General features: G+C 67.9%; 1 protein-coding gene across 7 annotated transcripts; it reads right to left on the bottom strand.

The window, feature by feature from the left end:
- Positions 1-1327: 1327 nt before the first annotated feature.
- ASPG (asparaginase) lies at positions 1328-22065 on the bottom strand. Of its 7 annotated transcripts, none has more exons than XR_006818816.1 (16): positions 21885-22065; positions 17043-17151; positions 16267-16378; positions 14273-14398; positions 13888-13971; positions 12515-12641; positions 10273-10385; positions 8858-9040; positions 8658-8771; positions 8007-8123; positions 6683-6778; positions 6312-6475; positions 4476-4562; positions 2543-2642; positions 2179-2255; positions 1328-1934 (listed from the first exon to the last, which is right to left on the bottom strand). XR_006818816.1 is itself a non-coding variant. In XM_046009840.1 (16 exons), exons 1-16 carry the CDS (start codon positions 21964-21966, stop codon positions 1923-1925), a joined length of 1707 nt encoding a protein of 568 aa, XP_045865796.1. In that variant the 5' UTR covers positions 21967-22065; the 3' UTR covers positions 1328-1922. The 7 variants fall into 7 exon arrangements, 6 of the variants coding, with proteins under 6 accessions (XP_045865796.1, XP_045865795.1, XP_045865797.1 ...); XM_046009840.1 differs by having other exon boundaries at positions 2179-2259; XM_046009839.1 differs by having other exon boundaries at positions 1328-2259.
- Between the last annotated feature and the right edge of the window lie 346 nt (positions 22066-22411).

The following is a 22411-nucleotide window of genomic DNA, read 5'->3' as shown; positions in this document are numbered from 1 at the left end:
GAGCTCAAGGGCTGGGTACTTCCGGGGAGCCGTGGGGTTTGGGGACAGAGAAGACGGGGACGGGGGGGAGGGGAGCAGGGCTGCTTTACCACTTGGGGGACCTGAGCGGCCGCCTCCTCCCTCCTCTTCTCCACCAGGCTCCCATCCAACCGTCCTGCCCCCCCCCCCGGCAGCCACCCCTCTGTCAAGCCCGGAGCCCCCTTCCTCCCTCATCCGCCCACTCATGGGGCCTTCATCAGGGTGTGGGGCAAAGGCTCCTCGGGCCCAGCCGTGCTTATGTGGTGCTCCCCGGTTGTGCAAGGCCCAGGCAACACCCGTGTCTGGGCGAGAATCTGGAAGGCTGCCAGCCAAGGTGCCAGCCTGGGCCTGGGAACCAGGCGGAGAAGCCCGGGGGTGCGAGCAGAGCCACCCCCAGCCCGGCCCACCTGGGAGAGGTCCCAGCTACACTGTGGGTGCCAAGGGCGGGCTCTTGGGGTCACGCTTGTGGCCAACGTCTGCAGGGCCCATGCCCTCAGGCTGGGCGCAGCTCTCCCAAGCCTCCAACCCAGGGGCCAGACAGCCCGATGGCCAGATGGATGGGAATCCTCGCATGGGCTGTGGAGGAGAAGCTGGATGGAGGTACCCCCTGCCCCCCGTGCCCCTCTCCCTGCTCCCACACCCCCCATGCTCAGCCAGGAGAGGTCAGGAGCCATGTTGGGGCAGGGGGTGGGGGGAAGGGCAGGCCTGACGCCCGGGGAGCCCTTGCCACACTGGACTGCTTATAGTTTGGACGGAGAACCAGCCCGGGGTCCAAACAGCTGATTTCAGTCCCAGCCAGGCCTCTGACGAGGCTCGGGGCTGTCCAACCCGCCTTGGGGAACCGCCCCCCCGCGAGGCTGTCACAACCAGGCCCCTAGGGCGGGCACAGGTCACCCCCTTGTGCCTCTCCAGGTAGGGGCCTTGGGCACAAGGGGCTGGACTGAACCCCGCCCAGCAGGCAGCCAGCCACTGGGAGGGGCCGGGAGGACCAGAGAGACGGGATGGTCCAGTCTGTACAGGGGGAGCCCAGCAGAGGCAGATGTGGGTGAGGGCTGCGTGGAGGAAGCGCTCCAAGCTTCAAGGAGGAGAGGATCAGAGCGAAGGAGACGGGGCGGGGGTCGTCTGGGGGAGGCAGCCTGCGCAGACCCGGGGAGGCAGGGCAGTGGTGCAGGGCTGGAGAACACAACCCCGCTCTGGCCCGGGAAGGGCTGGCCGGGTGTCCCTCACCCCCAGGCTGCCCCCTGCAGAGCCTGGGCACAAGTCCCCACCCATACCCATAGTCCTGGGACCCAGAAGGACCCACCAGAGCTGGGCTTGGGGACCTAGGGAGGGGTCCCCAGAGAGATTTTATTACCATTCCGCCCAACAAAATCTTAAGGCCAAGTCTGGGAAACAGAGGAAAGCAGTCCCAGCAGCGGGGACACATCACAGAGTCCGGCGGGGAGGGGCTGTGATCGTCCAGCAGGTCCCATCCGTGCTGCAGCATGACGGCTTCAGGTTAGACACTAGGCAGCACTGCCTGAAAGTGGGTCGTCTCCCGAGACCGCTCTCATGCGGCACAGGTAGCGTATGGGGGAAGGGCAGGGAGACAAGCCCGGGCACCTCACCAGTAGGGCCCAGCCCTTCCCAGAGAGGGACCCGAGGACAGGAGCAAACCCAGTGACTTGAGAACCTGCGGGGCAGTCAGACGATGGAGTGGGGGAAGGAGGTGTAAGCTGCAGGCTTGGCCCATCTACCCGAGAGGCAGGGGGGAGCACCGGGCCCAGGGGTCCCCTTGTGGGGAGCTGGCCCTGTGGGGTGTGGCGGGGCAGGCAGGATGTAAAGTAGACAGATCTGAGGCCCCGTCCGGGCTCAAAGAACCTCCTAGCCGTGGCTGGGTTCTTCCAGGGCCATGAGGGGCTGCGTCACAGAGCGGCCTGATAGGCAGAAGGCGGGAGGCGTGAGCTCGACCCTGCCTCTGGGAAGCCTTCCCTGACTGCTCCCTTCAGGCACACAATGTGTGCCCGGTCTACAGAGAGAGATCTGCAGGCCTAACTGACTTTGACTCATCTTACTCTCCCCTGGTTCCATCCCCAGGACAAGCCCTTAGACATGTTCCCTAAACCAGAGTCCAGCCTTGTGGGGAAGCCTTCAGTCCTGTGTGAAGCAGACGGAACTTACTGGGCCTGCGGCCTGGGCGCCGGCCCCACCCTCGAGGTTCTGCAGGAAGGTCACCACTTCCAGGTTCCCGGCGGCTTCTGCCTGTGGGAGGGAGCATGTGACCAGCAGCCGGGCCCCTGACACCACCCCCCCCCACACCGCCACCTTCCACCCACCAGGATACCTTCCCTGGTTCTTCCCACCCAACGCCCCTGACTCCTGTCCCCACAGCTCTGCTCCCAGGGAGGGGCTAGGATGGGAAGGGAGAGCGGGACCGTGGGCACTGGGGGTAGGGGAGGGAGGAGGGGGAGCCCATGTGACTATCAGGAGGCCTTCCAGGAAGAGGTGGCCTACGAGAGGGCAGCGGGGGCACTGGGGCGCTCACAACAAGCAGGGCACTGCGCCCGTCGTAGCCTGGGCTGCTCAGGTCAGCCCCCGCCTGCCACCATGACCGAAGGCCTTCGAGGTCTGCCCTGGCCGCCAGCCTGGGAGAGGGAACAGAGGACGAGCCGTCGGGGCCCCGGGACCCGTCACAAAGGCCGCCCCACACAGCACCCCAGCAGTGGCTCGGGCCAGTAGGGCCAGAGTGTGGGGTCCACTGCAGGCGAGCCGGTGGCCTGGAGGCTGGGTTCACCCCGCAGGGGTGACCATGACTCAGGTCAAGGACGCACACACGCACGTACTCACACAAGCACACACACGCACGTGTGCACCCCACAAGGAGGGCCACTAGCCAGCTTCCTATTTCACAACACGGCCCTGCCGGGCGGGGTCAGCAGAGGCGGGAGGGAGGACAGTCTGCGAGGAGACGTGGGCGAGGGGAGGGGGGGCCTGGAATCAGCTGGCGGCGTGGCTGGGAGAAGGACCAGGCCCACCTGCCCTCGCCAGGGTCCTGCTCGCCCTCGCACCCTCTCAGGGGAGCCCCCTCCCCACCCACGGGCCAGCTGTGCTGACCAGGGCTGCGGCGCCGGTTGGGGGGGGGGCTATCCCACAGAAGGGGGCCTCGGCGACTCTCCCCTGGTCAGCCCCCACAGGGGCACCAAGTGATTTCTGGGGTGAATCATGCAGGAGGACACTGCCAGCCCCTCCCAGACCTGTCGCCAGCCTCCCCCGCCAGCTCCCACACGCTGGCCTCACTGGGCCCCCAGATCCAGCCGGGCAGCCCAGGGTGGACACGCCCTCCCCTGGGCAGAGTCCTGGATGCCCTGGGACCTGGCTGCCACCGCCCCTCTCGGCCTGTGTCCCCACCTGTCCCTGGAGCCAATGAGGCCAACCCCCGGGGCAGCACACCCCAGAGCCAAGCCCAGAAGTTCTTCCAGAGCCAAGGTCCCTCCCCCTGGCGAGGTCCTAACACCCTATCGCGTCTGACAGCCCACCGTCCCCCCGCAAGCCGGGAAGGGTGGGAGCTGGGCTGGCCAGCAGGGTTTGGCCCCCTGGGGACACGGAAGGTCAGGGCGGGAAGGCCTGAGGCTCGGGGCCGGCGGGGTCTCTCCACCCCACCCCACATCTATGACTGGGACCCCCAGGGTCGGCTGAGGCCGGCACGAGGCATGGGGGTAGGGGAGGCGCTGGCCAGTGGGGACGAGAGGGCCAGGGCTTCCGGGACTGCTGGCAAGTAGACCGTGTGCACACCCCTCCCCGCCTCCCGTCAGCCCGAGCCACGCTCTGCACCCCTCCCCAGGCCTGGGGCTCTGCCTTTCAGGGTTGCGGACTCAGGCAGCGTCCAGCGCCCCACCCTCGCGTCTCTCCTTCTCCACGGCCCCCCTTGGGGGCAGCTGACAGGTGGCACGGAGAGACCCCAGGCAGAGCCAGGGCAGCAGCCTGGGCATGGGGGGTCAAGGGATGGAGCAGGAAGCCGGGCTCCGCAGCCCCCATCCTCCAGCCCACCCATGGCCAATACGCCAGCTGGAGACCTCCAGGACCCCAGACTCCCCACTAGCCCAGGTCACCCAGGCCGGCCCGGGGGTCCCCTCAGGGCGCCTGTGAGTCCGAGCCCTGTCAGCCCCTGGCCATGGTGGGCTGGGGCGGGACCGCCGCTGCCCATGGGCCCCATTTGGCCGGGGGTGGGGACCAGGCCCTACTACTGCAAGGCCTGCACCGGGGAGGACAGGGACTCAGCAGACCCGTCACCTGGCTGCAAGTGGGTGACGGCTCTCTTCCCCCGGCCACCCCAGCCTCTAGGGCCGACTCCAGCGGCCGGGCGGCCACCAGGTAGGCCCTCCTCCTCCTCCGAAGCCCCCCGCCGGGCTGACGAGCCCTTCCCGAAGTCCCTTCCCCCTTCAACTCCCCTAGAAACCCAGGTGCCCGGGCACCCTTACCTGCACAGCTCTGTCCCCACGTCCTCCAGCTCCTGGGGGGACAGGCAGGCCCCAGCTGCCCGCAACAGCTCAATGACACCCCGATGCCTGTCACGAGACACAGCATGTTGACCACACTGACCGCCTGCCCAGCAGCCGCCGATCCACATGGCCGCGACTCCCCCACCAGCCCCCGCCCGGGCTCCGAACCAGTGCGGCTCCCCCCCACCCCCCGGGCCACCCCACCCCCAGCCTAGGGCAATGTCCCTTCACACATCCAGGAAGCTTTCTGGGACTTCCTGGGTCTGCAGGGTGGAGCCCGGTCTGAGGTGCCCCAGCACCTGCCCATGCTGGGGCGTCGGCCCTGACCCAGCCGTTCCTCTACCCACATGAGGCCTTGGCCACAGGCCCCCCCAGTCCCCATCCTAAGGGCCCAACGCACTCCCCGCCGCACACACCCGTTGCAGCCAAGGCTGCGCCTGGGGAAACTGAGTCAGCCGGGCCTGTGCGCTGCCCTTGGAGGGAGCGGGGGTGAGACAGACAGACAGACATGCACAGGAAGGCCCCAGAGCAGGCCCGGGCGTCTGTGGGTTTCCGGAGGCCAACTGGCCTGGGCCAGGCCTGGAGCCACCCTGGAGTGGGATGGGGACGTGTGGCGGGGGCAGGCCGGGGCGGGGGCGTGGGGCGTGGGGGAGCAGGTGGGCGAGGCAAGGGAACAGAACGTGCGGACCCAGCCTCTCCGCACAATCGCTGCCCGGCCCCTTCCCCTGCAGTGGCCTTGTACCGTAAATTGCATGGTCACCCCGTTTTAGGAGGCCTGGGGAGGAGGGCGGGGTCCCCCAGGTCTTGCCCTCCCCGCCCCGAAGAGCCCTCCAGGGCACAGCAGGTCCAGGCCCGGGAGTAAGGCTGGGAGACCGGTTTGGGGGGGTGCTGTGGTGCTGGGGGGGGGTCAGGGATGAGGGGGCGGGACCGGGACGGTGAGCTCATCATTCTCCACCCACGCCCAAGGACTCACAGCCTGGAATCTGCACCCGGATCACTCCAGCCCCGCACCCCCACCCTGGGAACCCCCGGCGCCGTGCTCCGGCCCGGTCAGGAGGGAGCCACCCGCCCTGCTCTTCACCGGGGTGACGCGCCCACCCAGGGCGCACAGTGCTGGGGCACCCAGGACCGGATCAAGCCCGACAGTCGGGCCACCCCAGGCTCACACACCCCCAGCCTCTCTCTGTGAGACTCGCCAGCACTCGCTAGAGTGGAGAAGCAGGGGGATCTGGGGCCTGGCGCAGACCCTAAGTCAGCCAACCAAGGCTGAACACAAGAGCCGCGACGCGTCGCCCAGACGCACACACGAGCTCTCACACCCGTGTGCACGTGTGCACTCCCACACTCTGCACCGATACTGCTCTGGGCTGCTGGAGGGCCCCCTCCACCCACACGGTCTTCCCAGCGAGTTCCAGGCCCGGTTCAGATGGAAGCCCCTAGAATGTCGAGCTATGCTCCCTCTGAGCCCTGCCCGCCTCGAGGCCGCCTGCTCTGAGTCTCTACTGTTAGCCAGAGCGTGGAAGGCCCAGGCCTCGGAGAGATGCCAGGCAGGACGAGGGGGCGGGGGGAGCCGGGGACATCCTCAGGCCCTGATGCCTGTCCTTCCAGCCCCCTGCTGGCTGCCCGCCCAGGCTCTGTGCCCATCTGGGCCGGGGGTGGGTGAGGCTCTAGGAAGCAGATGTCCTTGGCCCCGCTCGGCTCTCCCAAGCAAGCTGGGTCACCACAGGCAAAATGCAGCCGTCCTATGGCGGCCCGCCCCAGACCCACCCCGTGGGACCCCCAGCCTGCATGCCCACTGTGGGGAGCCCCCGGTACCTGCCCTTCACGGCCAGCAGCAGCGGGCTGAGTCCGTCCTCATCTCGGGGGTCCACGTCCACCCCGCTCCGCAGCAGCATGGTGACCGCCCCGGGCTGGCCTCCCCGGGCGGCCGCGTGCAGAGGAGTTTGGCCGTTAAAGCTCTCTAGGCTCAGGTCACTGCCCTGGGGTGACATGAGGGCCTGTCACCTCCCAAGGGAGGGCTGGGCAGGGTCAGGTAGGCCAGGAAGAGGGGATGGGAAGGGTCAGAGTGTCCCCCAGCAGCACAGCCTGGCAGAGCAGGGCCCCAGGGCCAGGCCGTCCCCTGCCCCACCCCCCGCCCGGGGACTGGTGTGGCTGGGGCTGGTCCCCGAGGAGGGGCGGGGCCTCACCAGGTCCACAAGCGCCTGCAGCACCTCCAGGTCGCCCGCGTGGGCCGCAGCGCAGGCCAGGCTGGGCACCAGGGCCTCCCGTACGGCGTCGGCCTCCTGGATGGAGAGAGGGGCACCCCGGGGTCTTTGACTCGTCTGCCCCTGGGGAACCCGGCACCACGGTCCAGGTCCGTCCTTCTGGGCCATGCGCCCCAGGGAGGGCCGCCCACCCGCTAAGATGTGATTCCTCGGCGGCGGCCTCCACCACTGAGGGGGCAGAGACAGACTCACAAGACACCCGCTTTGGGGAGCACGGGAAGGGGTGCCTGGTCCCCTCGCCTGGAAAGAAGGGCATACCTCCCAGGGCACAGCTCCTACACGCCGCCTGCCCCTAGCCCCGGGGTGCTGTGGGTCATGGAGGAGCCCCAAACGCCAGAGGGTCGGGAATGCCACGGAGTCCCTGCAGGCCTCCCCAGGTGCGGCCCAGCCTGCCTGCAGCCCAGCACCCCAGCGCGGCCAGACCCCGAAGCGACAGCCCGTCAGCCACACCCTCAAGCTCTAGCCCCAGCACAGCCACCCCAGGAACAGGCCACACACATTCCGGCCTCTTGGTCTCCCCACGGTCTGCCCCGGTACGTGGCCGTGATCATGACGGCAGGATCCGTGATGAGGGGAAACTGACACGTGTGGCATGACTCGGGGGGCACTGGGACGCCAGGCCTGGATGTCTCAGCCAGAGTGGCCGTGCGCTGGGTCACCAGGAGGCCCCAGTCACTGCCGTGGGCCTCGCCCGGCCTCAACCCCAGACCCTGGGCCCTCAAGTGTGACCCCAGCTCTCCAGCCGCTTCCAGGCCTGGGCCCCTGGCTGGGAGGGTGGAGGGGGAGTCCCAAAGGGGCTGCACCCGCAGGCCCAGGAAGACCGCAGCCCCCTCTCTGCCCAACACCTGGGACAGACAGTGAGCCCGCCCTGCGGGCTGCCCCCCACCGGCCGCAGGGCGCCTGGGGCCAAGACCAGCAGGCGGCAGGCCCCGCGCAGCCAAGTGCAGCCGCAGCCAAGTGCAGCCGCCGGACGCCCCTCGTGCCCCGCTGGTGACAGGGCCACACTCCGCCTGCTGTCCATGCGCTGCAAGGACTCCGCTCAGCTGTCTCGGCCGTGGCCCCCAGGCGCCGCTCCCACCTGACCCCTGAATCCTGGCCAGTCATCTCGGCGGAGCACCCAGGCCCGGAACCAGGCCATGCCTGGCCGTCCCCTGCTTGCGAGGAAGGTGGCGGGCGCGGCGGGTGTGGCCGGCATGGCCCCGCCCCCCAGGCCCCGTGCACGCGCCCTGCACACACCCGGCAGTACCTGGCTGAGAGTGAGGAGCTGGGCAGCCCCCCGGCCCAGCGCGCTGCTACTCAGCGAGGGCCGGCGCTCGGCCCCGGCGGGCAGTGACATTTCCCCCCGCAGGTTCCTGGCCAGCAGCTGGGGGAGGAGAACACAGCAAGCCGGGCATGCTTGGAGCCCAGGAGCCCCCCGGGGACCAGGCACCCCCAGGGCAGGCGGTGAGGGCTCCCCTGGGCCCGAAACCCCTCAGCTCCGTCCCCATCCCCCAGGCCCTGGCTTGACCATGACCAGCCGGGTCCCTGCGGGCCCACCACAGCCTCCACTGCCCCCGCCCCACGTCGCCCCAGGACCCTACAGCCTCTGGCAAGGCTGGCTGCGTCTGAGGTCGCCCCGAGGAAGGCTGGGGGACAAGGGGCCACCCTGAGCAGTGCCAGACCACGGCTCCCTGAGACAGCAGAAGAGCGGGTGGTCTGAGCCTGGGGGTAGTGGGGGGGGTGCCCAGGCCTCAGAGCTGGTGCTTTCCCCGACTGGGAGGCCCTGCGTCCCTGCCCCCTTTCCAAGCCAGGCACATACCCTGCTGGGCTGGGCCCCACCATCTGCCCCAGTCGTGCCCTCACTGTGCCCTTGGGAGCCCTGTGACCCCTGCCCCCACACCCACAGCCCGAGGGGCACCTCTTTCCTGTCGTCCAGGCTCAGCCCAGGGTGGCCCAGTACGTAGGAGAGCTTGGCCAGGGCGGCCTCCGACGTCATATCGAAGCCAGAGACAATGCCGGCGCCGGCCATGGCCTGTGGGGAAAGGGGCACGAGCAGGATATGGGGTGCAGGGTCACAGGGCCCGGCCTCCCCCCCAGCCGCCGGCTACCTGCCCCCACCATGCCAGCCGCGTAGTCAGAGGTCACAGCCCCCTGCAGGCAGTGGGAGCAGTTGAGGATGACGAGGCCCCGCTCCGCCGCAGCCCGGAGCTCCCGCAGCAGGTCCGGCTTGGTGGGCCCGTTCCCGGAGCCGAAGGTCTCCATGACCACGCCCTTCAGGGGGGGCTGCAGGAAGGCCCGGACCTGCGGGGCCGGGAGGCGGGTAAGGCGGGCCTTGGCCTCCTGCTCCAGCCGTCGGAGCCCCAGGCTTGTCCTGCACCATCGCTCGGCGGCAGAAGCAGTCCGGTCTCGCGGTCCCGACCCCCAGCGGGCCACACAGAGAGTCCGGAGGGGCTGCTCCCTGCCTCACCCGTCAGGAGACACCTGTTTTCCTCCTAAAGCTTGAAGGCCGCGGCCAGGGGGGCCACAATCAGAACGACCCCTCGACACGGCTCCCAGCCCCATGGCCCTCACTCCAGCCCCTTCGTCCTGCCCTGTCTGAAACACAGCAGAGGACGCCCCCAGCTTGGCAGGATTTGGGGAAAGTGCCCGACACACACGCAGGTTCCAAGTCAACCAGGGGCACCGCCCCGTCTCCTGCCCTGTGCCAAGGCTCCACTCAGGAGACAGATGACAGGGCCAGACCAGCCCTTCCGGAAGCAGGCCTCCTTTGAAATCCCGGGGTTCCCGCCCCTGCACCGACGTCTAGAGGCCGCCTGACATGGGGGGCCACGCAGTCTGGCCGCAGAGCCTCCAGATGGCCTCCGACTCTGAGGGTTTCTGCCTTCAGAGTGGCCCGGGGAGGAAAGACCATCACAGACCCTCAGCCCGCGAGGGACTCAGAGCCCAGAGGACAAGCAGGGGGGGTGTCGGGGGGTGCAGGGGGTGGGGGACAGGTAGCCTGGGGGGCTGGTGCTTGTGGCCCTGTCCCAGCTCACAGGAGCATCGTCTTGGCCTGACCTCAGGCCCAGTCTCTGGAAAGGCCGTGACTGTTCAGTTGAACTCTAAGGCCCGTCTTTCCTACCTGGCCTTCTGCAGCACAGGGTCCGTCTCATGCACCACAGGGAGGAACGCCTGTCCTGGGCCCAGCCTGAGACAAGCAGTGGGGACCCCCAGGGAAAAAGACCACCCCACCTGTCCCTAGTGCCCCTGGAGGGGATCGGGTCCCAGTTCACAGACTGTGACCCAGAGCTCAGGGGCAGCCGGTGCTAAGTCCCCCCCTACGTGTGGGGACATCCCCATGAAGCCACCCCTGTCCACAAAGAAGAGGGCCACGGTGCCCGTGTCTGTGGCCCCAGCTTCCTGAGAGGGCACCCACATCCCCGCCCTGGACCACAGCCATTCCTGGGCAACGGGAAGGGGCAGTGCGGGGGATGGGATGGGAAGGCAGGCAACGGGAAGCCCGGAAGGGTGTGTGGTGCTGGGCGGGTCCCTACCAAGGCTGCGGGGATCCCGGGGTAGAGGCGCAGCAGGCCCACGTCCCGTTCCATGCTGCTGTGCACCACCAGCCGGGCCTTCCCTCCGGCCTTCCACACGAGCTCCCGGTTGACTGCGGGGGCAGAGGTGCACATGGGGGACGGGCGGGCGGCAGCCGGCCAGGACCCCTGGCCCGGCTCTTCCAGCCCCGCTCCCGACGCACACGCTGCCCGCCGTCTGCTGCGGGGTGCAGCTCCCCCCTGTGCACGGAGCCTGGGGGGCAAGGAGGACGCCACAGGGACGGAGGCGCCTGGGTCTCGCAGCCCGACCGGAAGTGTGCAGGGAAGGTGGAGGAGAGGCGTTGCAGGACCAGGAACAGCACAGGCGGGCTTGGAAGCACCGCAGCCAAACCCCAAGTGGCGGCGTGTGGTCCAGGGTCCCGGGAGAGGTCAGACCACCCAGCCTCTCCTGCCCCAGACCGGGCACCCACCTCGCCCACAGCCCAGCCAGTCAAAGAATGAGCAAGTGAATGAAGAAAGGATCCGTTAGCTCTGGGGAAGAAAGCCTCCCTCTCGTGCACCCCGAAGTCTTGAAGGCCCACCCCCCAGACCCTATGGGAAGTGAGGGGTCCGTGCCCTTCCACCCACTGGCCCCCCAGAAAGCCAGAGTCCCCAGGGGTCAGAAGGTCACTGCCCCGCCAGGGCATAGCCAGCAGAGCCCTCCCCAACTTCCTGCATCCTCCCAGCCCTCAGGAGCCCCAGGCCCAGCCCAGGACCCCACTGTCTCAATCCCGGGCACAAGCCAGCCCTGATGGGGCAGAGGCCGGGCTCTGATGGCCCTGCGGGCCCTAACCACTGAAGCCCGTCCGAGGTGGCAGCTACCATGTCCAGCACGGGGAAACGCAGGCCCAGAGTGGGGAAGGGCCACAGGCTACCGTCCCGTGTGCAGAGCCAGGACCAGAGTGGTGGGGAGAGGAGTCTCCAGGAGCCCCCCGGCCCAGGGCTCCTCCCCTGCAGGCCTCCCGCTGTTGCTACCAGAGCAATTCGTGTGTGATAATAAGCCAGGGAACATTCCAGACACACGCTGCCCTCTCGCGCTGCATCCAAGGGGACTTGGGGGGATGGGCGGCAGGAGGGGGCCCCCCCCGGCATCCATCAGCCGCGAGGGGCGTCCTTCAATTTAGGGCCGTGTGCCCCATCTGGGCGCACAGATAAGCGGGGCTGGGGGCGTGGTGCCAGCACGCAGGAATTATGACTGCGGGGCTCGCAGACACAAAGAGAGCCCACGCTACCCTCCCTGCGGGCTTGACCGTGCGCCTGAGAGCCCACGGAGCCCCCAGTCCGTCCCTCCCAGGAGCCGAGACAACAGGGAGGAACGGCAGCATGGGGCGCACCGAGCCGGCTCCCTGCGCAGACCCCACACCCCGACGCTCAGTGTGGGAGACCGAGCTGTCCTCCGCACAGGAGGCCCCCGGGCTCTGTGTGTCCCTCCAGCGCCTCCGACCCCCCAAGCCCCCGTCTACGACGGTCTCGCAGAAGGAAGTAATGAGGAGTGGTGACTAAGGAGAGGATGGCTCGGGCTGGGCCGGATGGGCAGGGTCCTCCTCGGCCACCCCCGGCAGGAGAGTGGGGCACGGGGAGCCCCTCTGAGCCCAGACATCGTCCCCCCTCCCCCGCTCTCCTCAGTGCCTCCCACCCCAAGGCCTCCTCCCTCAGGGCCTGCCTCAGTGCGGCCCGTGCCCTGTGGTCTGCCCAGGGCCCAGAGCTCTGCCTTCCCTTGGGAGCTGCTCCCCGCCTGCCGGCCAGGGCCTCCCCTAAAGCTCCGCTCCTAAGCCCCCCAGGGAGCCAGGCCGGCAGAGCAGCCACCCATCCCTTCCTTCCTCACCAGGGCTGGAGGGGCTCAGCCCCGCCACCGCCCCCCCCGACGGAAAGGAAGCCAATCTGGTGTCCCCCACTCGCACCCACACCCTCTCCTCAGGGCGCCCTCCGTAAGCAGGTGGGGCCCCACCTGGCCTCTGGAGCCCTGGCCATTCCCCAGGCCCTGAGCTGGGGCTACCTGCTTGGACACCCCACCTTGGTGGCCCACGCAGGCCACCGCCTCAGAGCAGCCCCTGACTCCGCCTCCCAGGGCAGAACAGAGCACTGTGCTCGCCCCGGTTCGGGGGTGCTCCTCAGCCGCAGACACGGGTTCCCAGCCCTGCTCCCTGCAGAAATCCCAGGGCAGGAGCCCTCGTCCACTGGCCCCGCTCCCTGCCCGGCTTACTTGTGACATCGGTGCCCATGACGGCCAGAGGGGGCAGGTGCGGGGAGCAGAAGGCCGCGAACCTGCGCGAGTCCACCTTGGTCACTCGGTTGCCCCGAAACAGCTGATTCTGGAAGAAGAGGCAAACCTGCAAGGGAGGGGAGAGGCTGTGGCTCAGCCCAGGGGAGCCCCTGTGCCCTCCAGCCTGCCCCCTGCCATCTCGGCAGAGCGCTCCCTGCAAACACCAGAGGGCTGCCCCGGCAGAGGCCTACCCCCTGCACCCCTACCCGCAGTGGGGCCAGGGGCCAGACGTGCGAGGGGCCCCGCCACCCTCCCCTCCCCACTTGCCCACTGCCCCCACCGCTGCTTCCCAGGGAACCCCGTGAACTCAGCCCAAGGGTGCGGAGAGAGGCCTCTCCCCGGAGCGGCGGGATCCCAGCAGGCCCTGCTCCGGAGCTCGGGTGGCGGGGGTTCTGGGGCTGCCCACCCCCGTCTTCTAGTCTCTCTAGAGCAGTTCTCCTGGGGAGCGGCAGGGGGCACAGCCACCCCGCACGTAGGGGACACCGCCTCCCCCGGGTGGGTGCCCACCTCCCAGCACGGGGTCCCCTACAATGTGAGGGGGTGTTGTGGGGTCCCCTGTGGCCCCCCGTGAAGGGGTTTGCTGAACAGGGAAGCCAGCTGCACAGCCGGACGGTGCGGCCGACTTCTACAGAAAGTGCCACGCGCACACAGGCAGCGTGAGCATGTGTAGGAGACGTAAGCGGGGGCACCGGGGCTCCATCAGTGAAGCCTCTGCCTTCGGCTCCGGGCACGGCCGCAGGGTCCTGCGGTGGAGCCCCGCGGCGGGCTCCCTGCTCAGCGGGGGGTCTGCTGCTCCCTCCGCCCCATGCCCCGCTTGTGCATGTGTTCTCTCGTAATAAAAAAATCTCTTTTAAAAACATTTTTTCTTTATTTATTTGAGAGGGAGCACAGGCGGGGAGCAGCGGAGGTAGAGGGAGAAGCAGACCCCGTGGAGCAGGGAGCCCGATGCGGGGCTCCACCCCGGGACCCTGGAGCACGACCTGAGCCAAAGGCAGAGGCTTAACGCACTGAGCCAGCCAGGCGCCCTCAAATAGTAAACAAAATCTTAAAAAAAAAAAAGATACATAATCTGGAAGAAAGCACAGCGCTCTTCACAGCAGCACCTCTGGGAAGTAAAGCGCGGGTGGTTTTGTTTCCTTCTGCTTTATCTTCGGAGTTTCTCTGCGATGACAGCTTAGGTCACGTGTGAGGTGAAGGCAGACCTTTAAAACCCTGCCCGACTCTCCCTGCAAGTCCCACCGAGCGCCTCCCCCAGCCCCTCGCCTACACTCGTGAGGCCGAGTCCGCACCCCCACAGCAGGGAGGGGAGGTACCTCGGGGATCACGTACTGGCCGGCCAGGAGCAGGGCCCCCAGCAGGTTCTCCCGGCCGTCGCTCCACAGGGCACGGATGGGCACCTGGGGGAGGAGGCCAGAGACCGTCTAAGGCTCCCCCCGACAGCGGCATCGGCGGGAGCATGAAGAGAGGCACAAAGTCAGGGCAGCTGGGCAGGGCTGACGGCGGGCCATGCGCCCACCCGGGAGAGCAGAACAGGCACCGGCGCAACCCACAGAGCTGCCCAGCTCAGCCAGCCGCTACCAACCCATGGGCACTGCCTCTGGGAGCTGCAGGACTGAGAAAGAGGCCCGGGGTCCGGCCCGGGTCCCCCCTGTGGCCTCAGGGAGGCCCTCAGGCCCACCAGCAGGCCTGGGCCATTACCTGGGCGCCCGTGAGGATGACCGTTTTCTGCAGGTTCTCCAGCACGAAGGAGAGCACAGAGGCCGCAAAGGCCATGGTGTCCGTGCCGTGAATGACCACGAAACCGTCGTACTGCCGGTAGTGTCTCTGCGGGGTGCAGCAAGCTCAGGCAGGCCTCCCCCCGAGGACAGGCGGCTAGCCGGGCCCCTCCAGGGGAAGAGAGGAAAGGGTCCCAGGGAGGGAGGCAGGGACGCACTGGTGGGATCTTGGCCACTGCTGGCAGGGAAGACACTCTCTGGAGGGTCCGCGCTAGACTTCCAGCCAGCGTCTCCCCCAGGTGATGGCCAGTCAGGGCTCCCAGGAGCACAGGCCAGCTGGAGGGCTACACCAGGACTCAGCTCAGGACTCCTGGGGAGCCCTGTGCCATGTGGCCCCTGCCTCCTGGGCGGGCGGCTGCAGGGCGAGTGAGCTGTGAGCCCACAGTCCAGCGGGAGGGCCAGGCAGGACATGGCAGAAGCGCACAAGGCACCGCTGGGGCTGGGAGCTGGTGGGTGATCTGGGAGGCTGGCCGGAGCAGGACCCGGCAAGAGGGCAGGACACGGGCGGGCAAACGTGGGGAAGCGTCCTTCCAGGTGCAGCAAAGCCTAGAAGGCCTCCCAGACACGCTGGCCGCCTCTGCAGTGCATCCTCTGGCCACCAGCTAGAGGGCAGCCAAGGCTGGGCCTTGGAGGGTGGATGGCCCAAGCTGTGGGTGCAAGGGACACAGTTCTGGGAGCCAGCAGGGCCAAACCCACCCGAGGGGAGCATCCTTCCTGGCCCATTGGAAGACCATGCCAGGCTGACCCTAACTGCGGTTGCAGAGCAGTGTGGCGGGCTGCGGCACCCTCTGCTGGCCACACGGGGCACTGCCACAGGCGGGGCCACCAGGGCCCGGCAGGCCCTTTGAGTCTGCAGGTGGCTGGACACTGTGGCCAGGACAGCAGGCCCGGGAGCTCAGCAAAGCGGTCAGGCCCCAACCAGAGGACGCTGCCAGCCACACACCAGGGAGACTGCCCCAGACAGGTCCGCTGTCAGCTAGCAGGCCCATTCAGGAACGTAAGGCCCAGGCCCAGGACCACACACTGTCCCACTCACAGTGACAGGGGATGGGGCGCAGGTGGCTGCTTTCCTCCGCCCCCAGAGGCAGAACACAAGCGTGGGACGGGGGCCAGCCCCCTGCTGCTGGGAAGACGAGCCTATGTGATGAGCCTCTGAGGCTTCTTAAGGGAGGCAGGTGAGAACTGGGCCTGGAGAGGGCGGGAGGGCGAGGTAGGGGTGGGAGGGGGCGGGAGGCAGTCGGGTAACAGGCCAGGCTTGTGCAGGAGGGGGGCTGGCAATGCTGGGGTTGGGCAGAACAGAGAGGAAAGCTGACGGAGGGGGGGTCTGGCACCAAGTAAGGGGGCCGCACTGGGTGCTGTAAACCACGAGACCTGCACAGCGTTCTGTACCTTTTATAGGCCCCAAATCTACTAAGTTCCTGCCTTCAGGGTGGGTGTGGGTGGGGTGAACGGGGAGTGGGGCGAGGGGGGGCATGGAGCCTGTCAACCTGCAGGGAAGCGGAGAGCATCCCAGCCCAGGATACTAACCAGGACAGCTGTCTGGGACATTTCCTCACGGGAACCGCACATGGCACTCTCTGCCCACCCTCTGCTTGCACAGGGGAAAGGGCCTGAGATGTAACCCGAGGGTCTGGCACTTTCCTGAAGCTGCCACTTCCTGATGCTCCCAAGTCTCAGGCCAGGCAAGCGGACCCTACCACCCCAGACCCCAAGGGGAGTGCTTCTGAAGCCCTGGCCACGCCCAGCCCACCAGCCCCGCCCACACCCAGCCTCGCCCAGTACGCTCAGCTCCACCCACACTCCTAGCCACGCCCCCCACAGCCCCACCCACACTCCTAGCCACGCCCACACTCGCAGCCCCTCCCAGTACACACAGCCCCACCCACACTCCCAGCCACGCCCACACTCCCCAACTACCTCGATGGTCTGAGCAATCTGAACCCACTCAGTGATGGTCATGTCACTGGAGTCAAAGAGGGGCTGGCACTCCAGCACCGTGTAGATGACTCTCTGGTCGGGGCTGGCGGGCCTGCGGGAGGCAGAACAAGGGCTCCCGCTCTGCCCCCTGCCCCCCGCCGCCCAGCTCTGCACCCTCCACCCCACCCTGCCCACCCCTGCACCCAGGGCCTTCTCAGTGGGCTCTACATATCCAGTCTCTTGGCATCCGGAGGACAGGGCCTGGCCTCCCCCCTGAGCCCCCGGGAACAGGGACCTCGGTCCTCAGGAGGGTTCAAGGATGGGGCAGGTCGGTCTGCACCCTCGCAGAACCAGCTCTGAGAGGGAGCGTGTGGCTGCCTTCCATGGGCCAGACGACGACCCTGGGAGGAGGATCTCCGGCAGGAGGGAGCTCGGGGACCAGGAGGGTGACCCCCCCACCCAGCCTGACAGCCGTGAAGGGCACCAGGCAGCCTTGGCCGAGAGCTAAGAGATAGGGGACCCTTACACTAGGGGAGACAGCCCCCGCCTCTCTTGATGAGCTTGCATCCACATGTGGCTGGGGACCCCCGAGGTGGGGGGAGTCCGAGGCTCACTTGAAAGGGGGCTGTTGGTCGGTTCTAAAGCCGGGAAAGTGTGCAAGGACATCAGTGACCACAGCCAGCCCTGCGGGCCCTGCGGCAGCCGTCTCAGGACAGCTCTACCCACTGACAGCCGGTGGTCATCCCCACCTGGGACCCCACGGAGCCCCCACTCACGGCAGCACCAGGGTGTCCTCCGGGAGGCCGCAGGCCCGGGCGTGCTCTTCATCATGGAACATGGGCAGTGACCTCAAGACAGCGGCCAGGCCACTCCCAGGGACGAGCACTATGGGCAGAAGCCGGGTTGGGGGCAGTGTGGGTCAGGGCCAGCAGCCACCGCTGACTCCTCTAGCCGCTGGCTCCTCCCTCTGCTTTGGGACATCCACCCGACATGCTGGGGGCCAGGCCCGGGCAGGGCTGGGGTTTGTCGGGGGAGAATGTGGTGAGGATGGGCAGCTGCTCTGTCCGGACGGACAGTTTCCTGTGGAGCCAGTGCGACAGCCCCAGGGGCCCTGCCAGGGGCTCTGGCCCCTCCACCCAGGGCCAGGTCACCCCATCTGCCGCCTCTTCTCTCCGCACAGCCAGGACCTACGGTTCTTCCCCACTTCGCAGAAGGCCCACACCAGCTCCTGCTCACAGACATACTGTCGGCTCTGTCTGCAAGTCCCTGGTCCAACCCCCTTCAAGTCCAGCAGGTGCTTCGCCCCGGCTCGGGTTGCCACCTCCGGGAAGCCCTCCTTGATGTCCAGGCCCACTGCCCCTCCCACATACTGCCCGGCTGCCCTTGTACCCTCACTAGAACACCGTGCAAGGCCTCCACAACGCACGCAGCCCAGGCCCTCCGCCTGCAGCCTCCGTGTCCTAGCAACCTGCATCTGAGGCACGGGACAGAAATGGTGCTGTGTTGTAGGAGAGCCCTAATACGTTACAGGTGTGTTTCCTAGAAACAAGCCTCGGCAGAGGCTTCCAGGTCCTAACCTTTTGTTCCAGCCTGCTTCCTACCAGCACCGTGACCTTGGACAGGTCAGCTAAATTCTCTGGGCGTCTCCCACATGCCCGGCTGTGCCGGGCCCCCGGACACGGCGACGAGGACAACAGGGTGCCCCTCCTTGAGACGCGCTTAGCTGAAACAAGAAAGAAGCACATCTGTGTTCATCTCACACTGGCGGGCGGTGATGCGTCAGCCGGGCTGTGATCTCACTGGGGCTGTTTCCCCGCCCCAAAACCCCTCGGAGTGTCCGTCCGCCCATTAACGCCCAGGCCCCAGCTCCTGCCAGTCCCCTGGCCAGCACGGGCAGACGGGCCTCATGGCTGCTCAGGGATGCTTGTGGCAGAGGGAACCCTGGTGGGGATGCACCGTGAGCAACGTGTCCTCACCCCGCATGCAGCCCCAGCAGGAGCTCCGCTCACGCCTGCCGCAGAAGTAAACCGTGTGGGCGAGAAGCGTCATGCCGATGGGGCCAAGCGGACAGAGGGGACAGTAGCACACAACGGCCGCGGAGGAACCGGGCAGGGAGAGGCACGGAGGCTGCCGCGGTGCGGCCACGGCCAAGGAAGCGGGAAGGACGGACCCTTCCTGCCCGAGGTCAGATGCCTGCCCAGAGCAGGGGTGGGGGCCACCCTCCTGCTCACTTGTTGGAACAACCCCGGGAAGCTCGCGCGGCCACTTTCCACCGCAGCTCCTTGTGGTGGGTGACGCAGGGCAGTCCGCAAAGCCGGGGGTCCAAGGGTGGGGCAGGTGAGGTGGGGACGCACTTGGTGTGGGTTTCCTGGGACACACGTACGATGTGGGCGGTCACCTGCTGACCCTTGAAGGGGCAGCGGCTGCCAGGGACATCCTGCTTCCGCGAGGTGGGGAGGGGCCGGGCTGCAGGGCCCCCGGAAAGGACAGGACCCGCTGTCCCCCCAGCCAGGGAGCAGCACAGGCCAAACCGCCCCGAGGAAAGGCCTCGCCCTCCTGTTGCTCTCGCGGCACGACCCTGTGGCCGGCTGGGGGCTGCCGCCGCGCTGGAAGAGCCTGGGGAAATGCCCAGCAAAGATATGGGGGGGCGCCGCCGCGAGAGCGCGTCAGCAAGTTAATGAACAAAACGGTTTTCTGATATTCTTGGCTTTTTAAAACTGGTGATTTGTTACGATTTCCTGAATCATTCCAAGTCAATGTTCACTTTCACGCTGAACTCGGATTTTGTAAATCATGTTGTTTTTCTCAGCGAGGGCCCCCACACCAGGCGCCTATAAAACCAGAATGTGGTCTCGTCCTTGGGCCCCAAAGGCAAGGGGATGCACTCTTGTGCCCACCAAACCCCCCGTGTGTACCCTAGGACAGCAGAGCCCCCTAGGACAACCTATGGCTTAGGCTCCAGGCATGAGCTTGTGAGCACGTGAAACTGTGATCGAGAAGGAGGGCCGGGCCGAGGGCTCAGATGCCGCAGTCTGGTGGCAAGGCTCGGCGGCAGGAGCTCCTGCGACCCGCCAGGCTGTCCTGGCGCCTTCAGACGCCCGGCCCCAAAGCTCTGCTCCCTGGGCTATGTGTGCGAGTGCCCGCAAGGGCCGCTGCGGTGGGGGCAAGCAGGGAGGGGCTCCTGGGTTCCTCGGCTGTGTGGGAGGAGGCCCCAAGTGCTGCTCAGCCTTGGGCTCGGGGTCCTCATCTGACTTCTTTTCATGATGCCCCTTGCCCTGTGACATCTTTCCTGAACCCAGAGATGGGACGGGTCAAGGGCTGCCCCCAGTGGCCACGGCCTCTGCCCTCCGCTGGCCGCCCTGACCTTTGGCAGACTCAGACCCACGGTGCCATGTGCCCTGCAGGCCAGCAACACCACCAGTGACGACCCAAACAGATTTGCTGTGGCTGGCCTGCGCCCTCGCCGCCCCTCGCCACCCTCGCGCCGCTGGAGCCCCGTCCGCAGTGCTGGGCGAGTTAATCATTGATGGGGTTCCCATCAGAACCCTGGGGAACGGCCCGGAGTCCTGAGTTCAACGACCCCGGCAGGGCTTGGAGCAGCCAGGAGCCCGGCTCCTCCACCCGTCCTCGTCTTGCTCTTGCCCTGGCCTGGGGTGCAGCCCTGGTCCCCAGACACCTTTTCACTCTACAACATTTTTAGCCAAAAAAGCTGGCGGGAGATGCGTGTCCCTCAAGAACACGGAGAGCCAGTCACGCACTAGAGCAGGCCCAGGACCCTCCCTGGTCTCAGCAGCCGGGGGTCAGGGGCTGCATGACACGAGAGGGACAGCAGGGACCAGATCCCACACCTCTCCCTCCTTTGTCCTCTGGGCCGTAATCACAGGCTCCCTGAAGCCTTCCTGAAGGGGGAGGACTGGCAGCTGCCGTGGGGCTGGGGACGAGGAAGGCCTCATGAAGGCAAAGCCCTCAGCCAGGAGCTGAGAGAGGCCGCTGTGGCTCGCAGAGGAGAAGGCACCCTGCTCCAGACTGGAGGCGGCCCGCCCCCCAGCCAGCAGCTCGGCCAGAGCTCTGAGGACCGGCGTCGTCGCCGGCTAGGACAGGCTGGCCGCTCTGGGCACAAGAAGGTGCTTGGCGGTCTCACCTTCACCAGGCCAGACGGCCCCAGGCCCAGGGCAGGCCCTAAGGGATTCTGGAAGATTCCTCCCTGTAGGGAAGACGACCCCCACCCCCAGGCGGTCTTTCCTGAGTCAGGGTCTCGAGTTCACCTTCTGAACAGGTGCGTGTGCCGCCTCTCTGACCACAAGGCCTCCCGGGAGAAGCAGGGCAGGAGGCATGGCTGGTGGGAGGGGGTCGGAGTCCACCCGTCCCTGCAGCCCAGACCCTGGGAGCTCTGTGTTGAGCGCAACGGAATTGCAGCTGGCCCCGTGCCAAGCCTGGGGGAGCAGCGTGGGGGTGGGCGCAGGGCAGCTACCCGCTCTGGGCCCGTCTCCCTCCTCCCAGCCCCGCCGGCTCTCTCCCAGCTCCCGGGAAGCACCCCCACCCCGTGCCCTCCAGGGAAGCGGGGAGCCGGACGCAGGGTCCTGCCCGACAGGCACCCACAGCCCTGCATGTTGCTGGCACACGGCCTTTGTGACCTTCCTCACATGCTGCCGCTGGTTCAGTGTCCGCCCCTCTCTGGCCTGGGGGGTGGGGTGGCAAGGGACCCCAGCAGCCCCCTGCACGGTGGTGTCCGCTGGGCCCTCCAGGCTTCAGGTCACCCACCAGCTAACCGGGTCAGAGAGGCGGAGGGCACAGCAGCCGCAGGCGGGCGGGCCGGATGGACAACCAGGTCCCTGGGCTCAAGCCCCTCCAGGACAGGACTCTGTCTACACAGGCCTGAATCCTGGGGCTCTGCCTGGTGGGGCCTCAAAGAATGTCCCCACTGAGTGCCAGCGTCCCAGACGGAGTGACGGGGACCGAGGGGGAGCGGCCGGAGCCACCAGGAGCCGCCATGGTGTCTGAGTCACCACTCCCGAGGCTGGGGTTCGTCCTGGCCTGCCTGGGCATTAGGGAACCGTTTCCCCCTCTCCCAGGAATGCCAGAGTGTTCTGGATGCTGGTGGGCAGGCCTTCTCTTTCTGTGCCATGGGGGCCCCCACCGAGGGCATCCTGGCCCGGGGTGGCCTGCGAGCTCCGGCACCCCCGCCCGAGGCCCGAGGCCCCCAGCAGCAGCCACTGCCTCATAGGCAAAGACAAGATGTGCGGCTCCCCAAAGCCCCCTGCCGCTCCTGACCAGTCCCCCGAAGTGTGCGCCCACTGCCGTCGGGAGCGCTGCAGCCGGCAAGCACCTTGGGGGAAGGCGAGGCGTGGTGCCGCTGCCTCTGTCGCGGGAGGGGAAGGCCTGGACGGCAGCGGCACACCTGCCCACCGCCCTGGCCACGGGGAAGGGGGGAGGCGGTGGGACAGAAGCCGCAGGGCCCTCCGGGTGGGGGGGGCACACCTCTGTGCTGAGGGTTCCAGCCGCAGCAGAGGGGAGGGGAGCTGAGAGCGCCCCAGAGAGCCCCCGGTGCCCGGCCTTGGCCTGAGAAAGGTCACGGGGCGTGAGAACGACCCCGTCCCCACCCCAGGCCTCCAACTCACCGCCCTGCTCGCTCCGCATGCCGATCGTGCCGCCGGTGTAGACGGCCAGGAGCCGCCGCTGGGGCCCCAGTGCGCGCGCCATGCCGACCTCGGGACCAAAGGACGGACGGGACCGGGACCGGGACCGAGGGGACGAAGGGGAGGTGGCGGGGCGCCAAGGGCAGCTCGGGGAGGGGCGGGCATCCACCTGCCCGGGGCAGTGCTTCTGGCCGGAAGGCGCGGAGAGCTTGGGGAGGGGGGGCGGCGGCGGCGGGCGGGGCCGTCTGGGGGCGGGGCCTGCGGGGCGGGGCGGGGCGGGGGCGGGGCCTGCGCGGCCTTGGGGCTCCGAGGGCCGCCGACAGGTGCAGTGGCCCCCGGTGCTGGAGTGGCTGGGGCCTGTGGGACACAAGCCAGCGCCTTACGGTTGGCCTGAGGACCCCCAGCGCAGAGTGGGGGCCGCCCCCTCCCCTCCCAGGCGGCGCCCGCAGAAGCCGGTGCCGGGCAAAGCCGGTGCCGTGACCACCCCGCGCTGCACTCCTTGGGGGGGG

Source organism: Meles meles, chromosome 6 (genome assembly GCF_922984935.1).
Source record: "Meles meles chromosome 6, mMelMel3.1 paternal haplotype, whole genome shotgun sequence".
Taxonomy (NCBI): domain Eukaryota; kingdom Metazoa; phylum Chordata; class Mammalia; order Carnivora; family Mustelidae; genus Meles; species Meles meles.
Note: the sequence above shows the minus strand (reverse complement) of the source record. Positions and strands in the feature narration are given on the sequence as shown.

Bases quoted from the DNA above. Each gene is read 5' to 3' on its own strand.
- ASPG (XM_046009839.1), bottom strand. From the start codon at position 21,966: ATGGCGCGCGCACTGGGGCCCCAGCGGCGGCTCCTGGCCGTCTACACC. The intron at 16,379-17,042 runs GTGAGTGGGGGC...TGCCTCCCGCAG, and splicing joins GAGGACACCCTGGTGCTGCC to GCCCGCCAGCCCCGACCAGA. The intron at 4,563-6,311 runs GTACCGGGGGCT...GTCTCGTGACAG, and splicing joins CTGCTGGCCGTGAAGGGCAG to GCATCGGGGTGTCATTGAGC.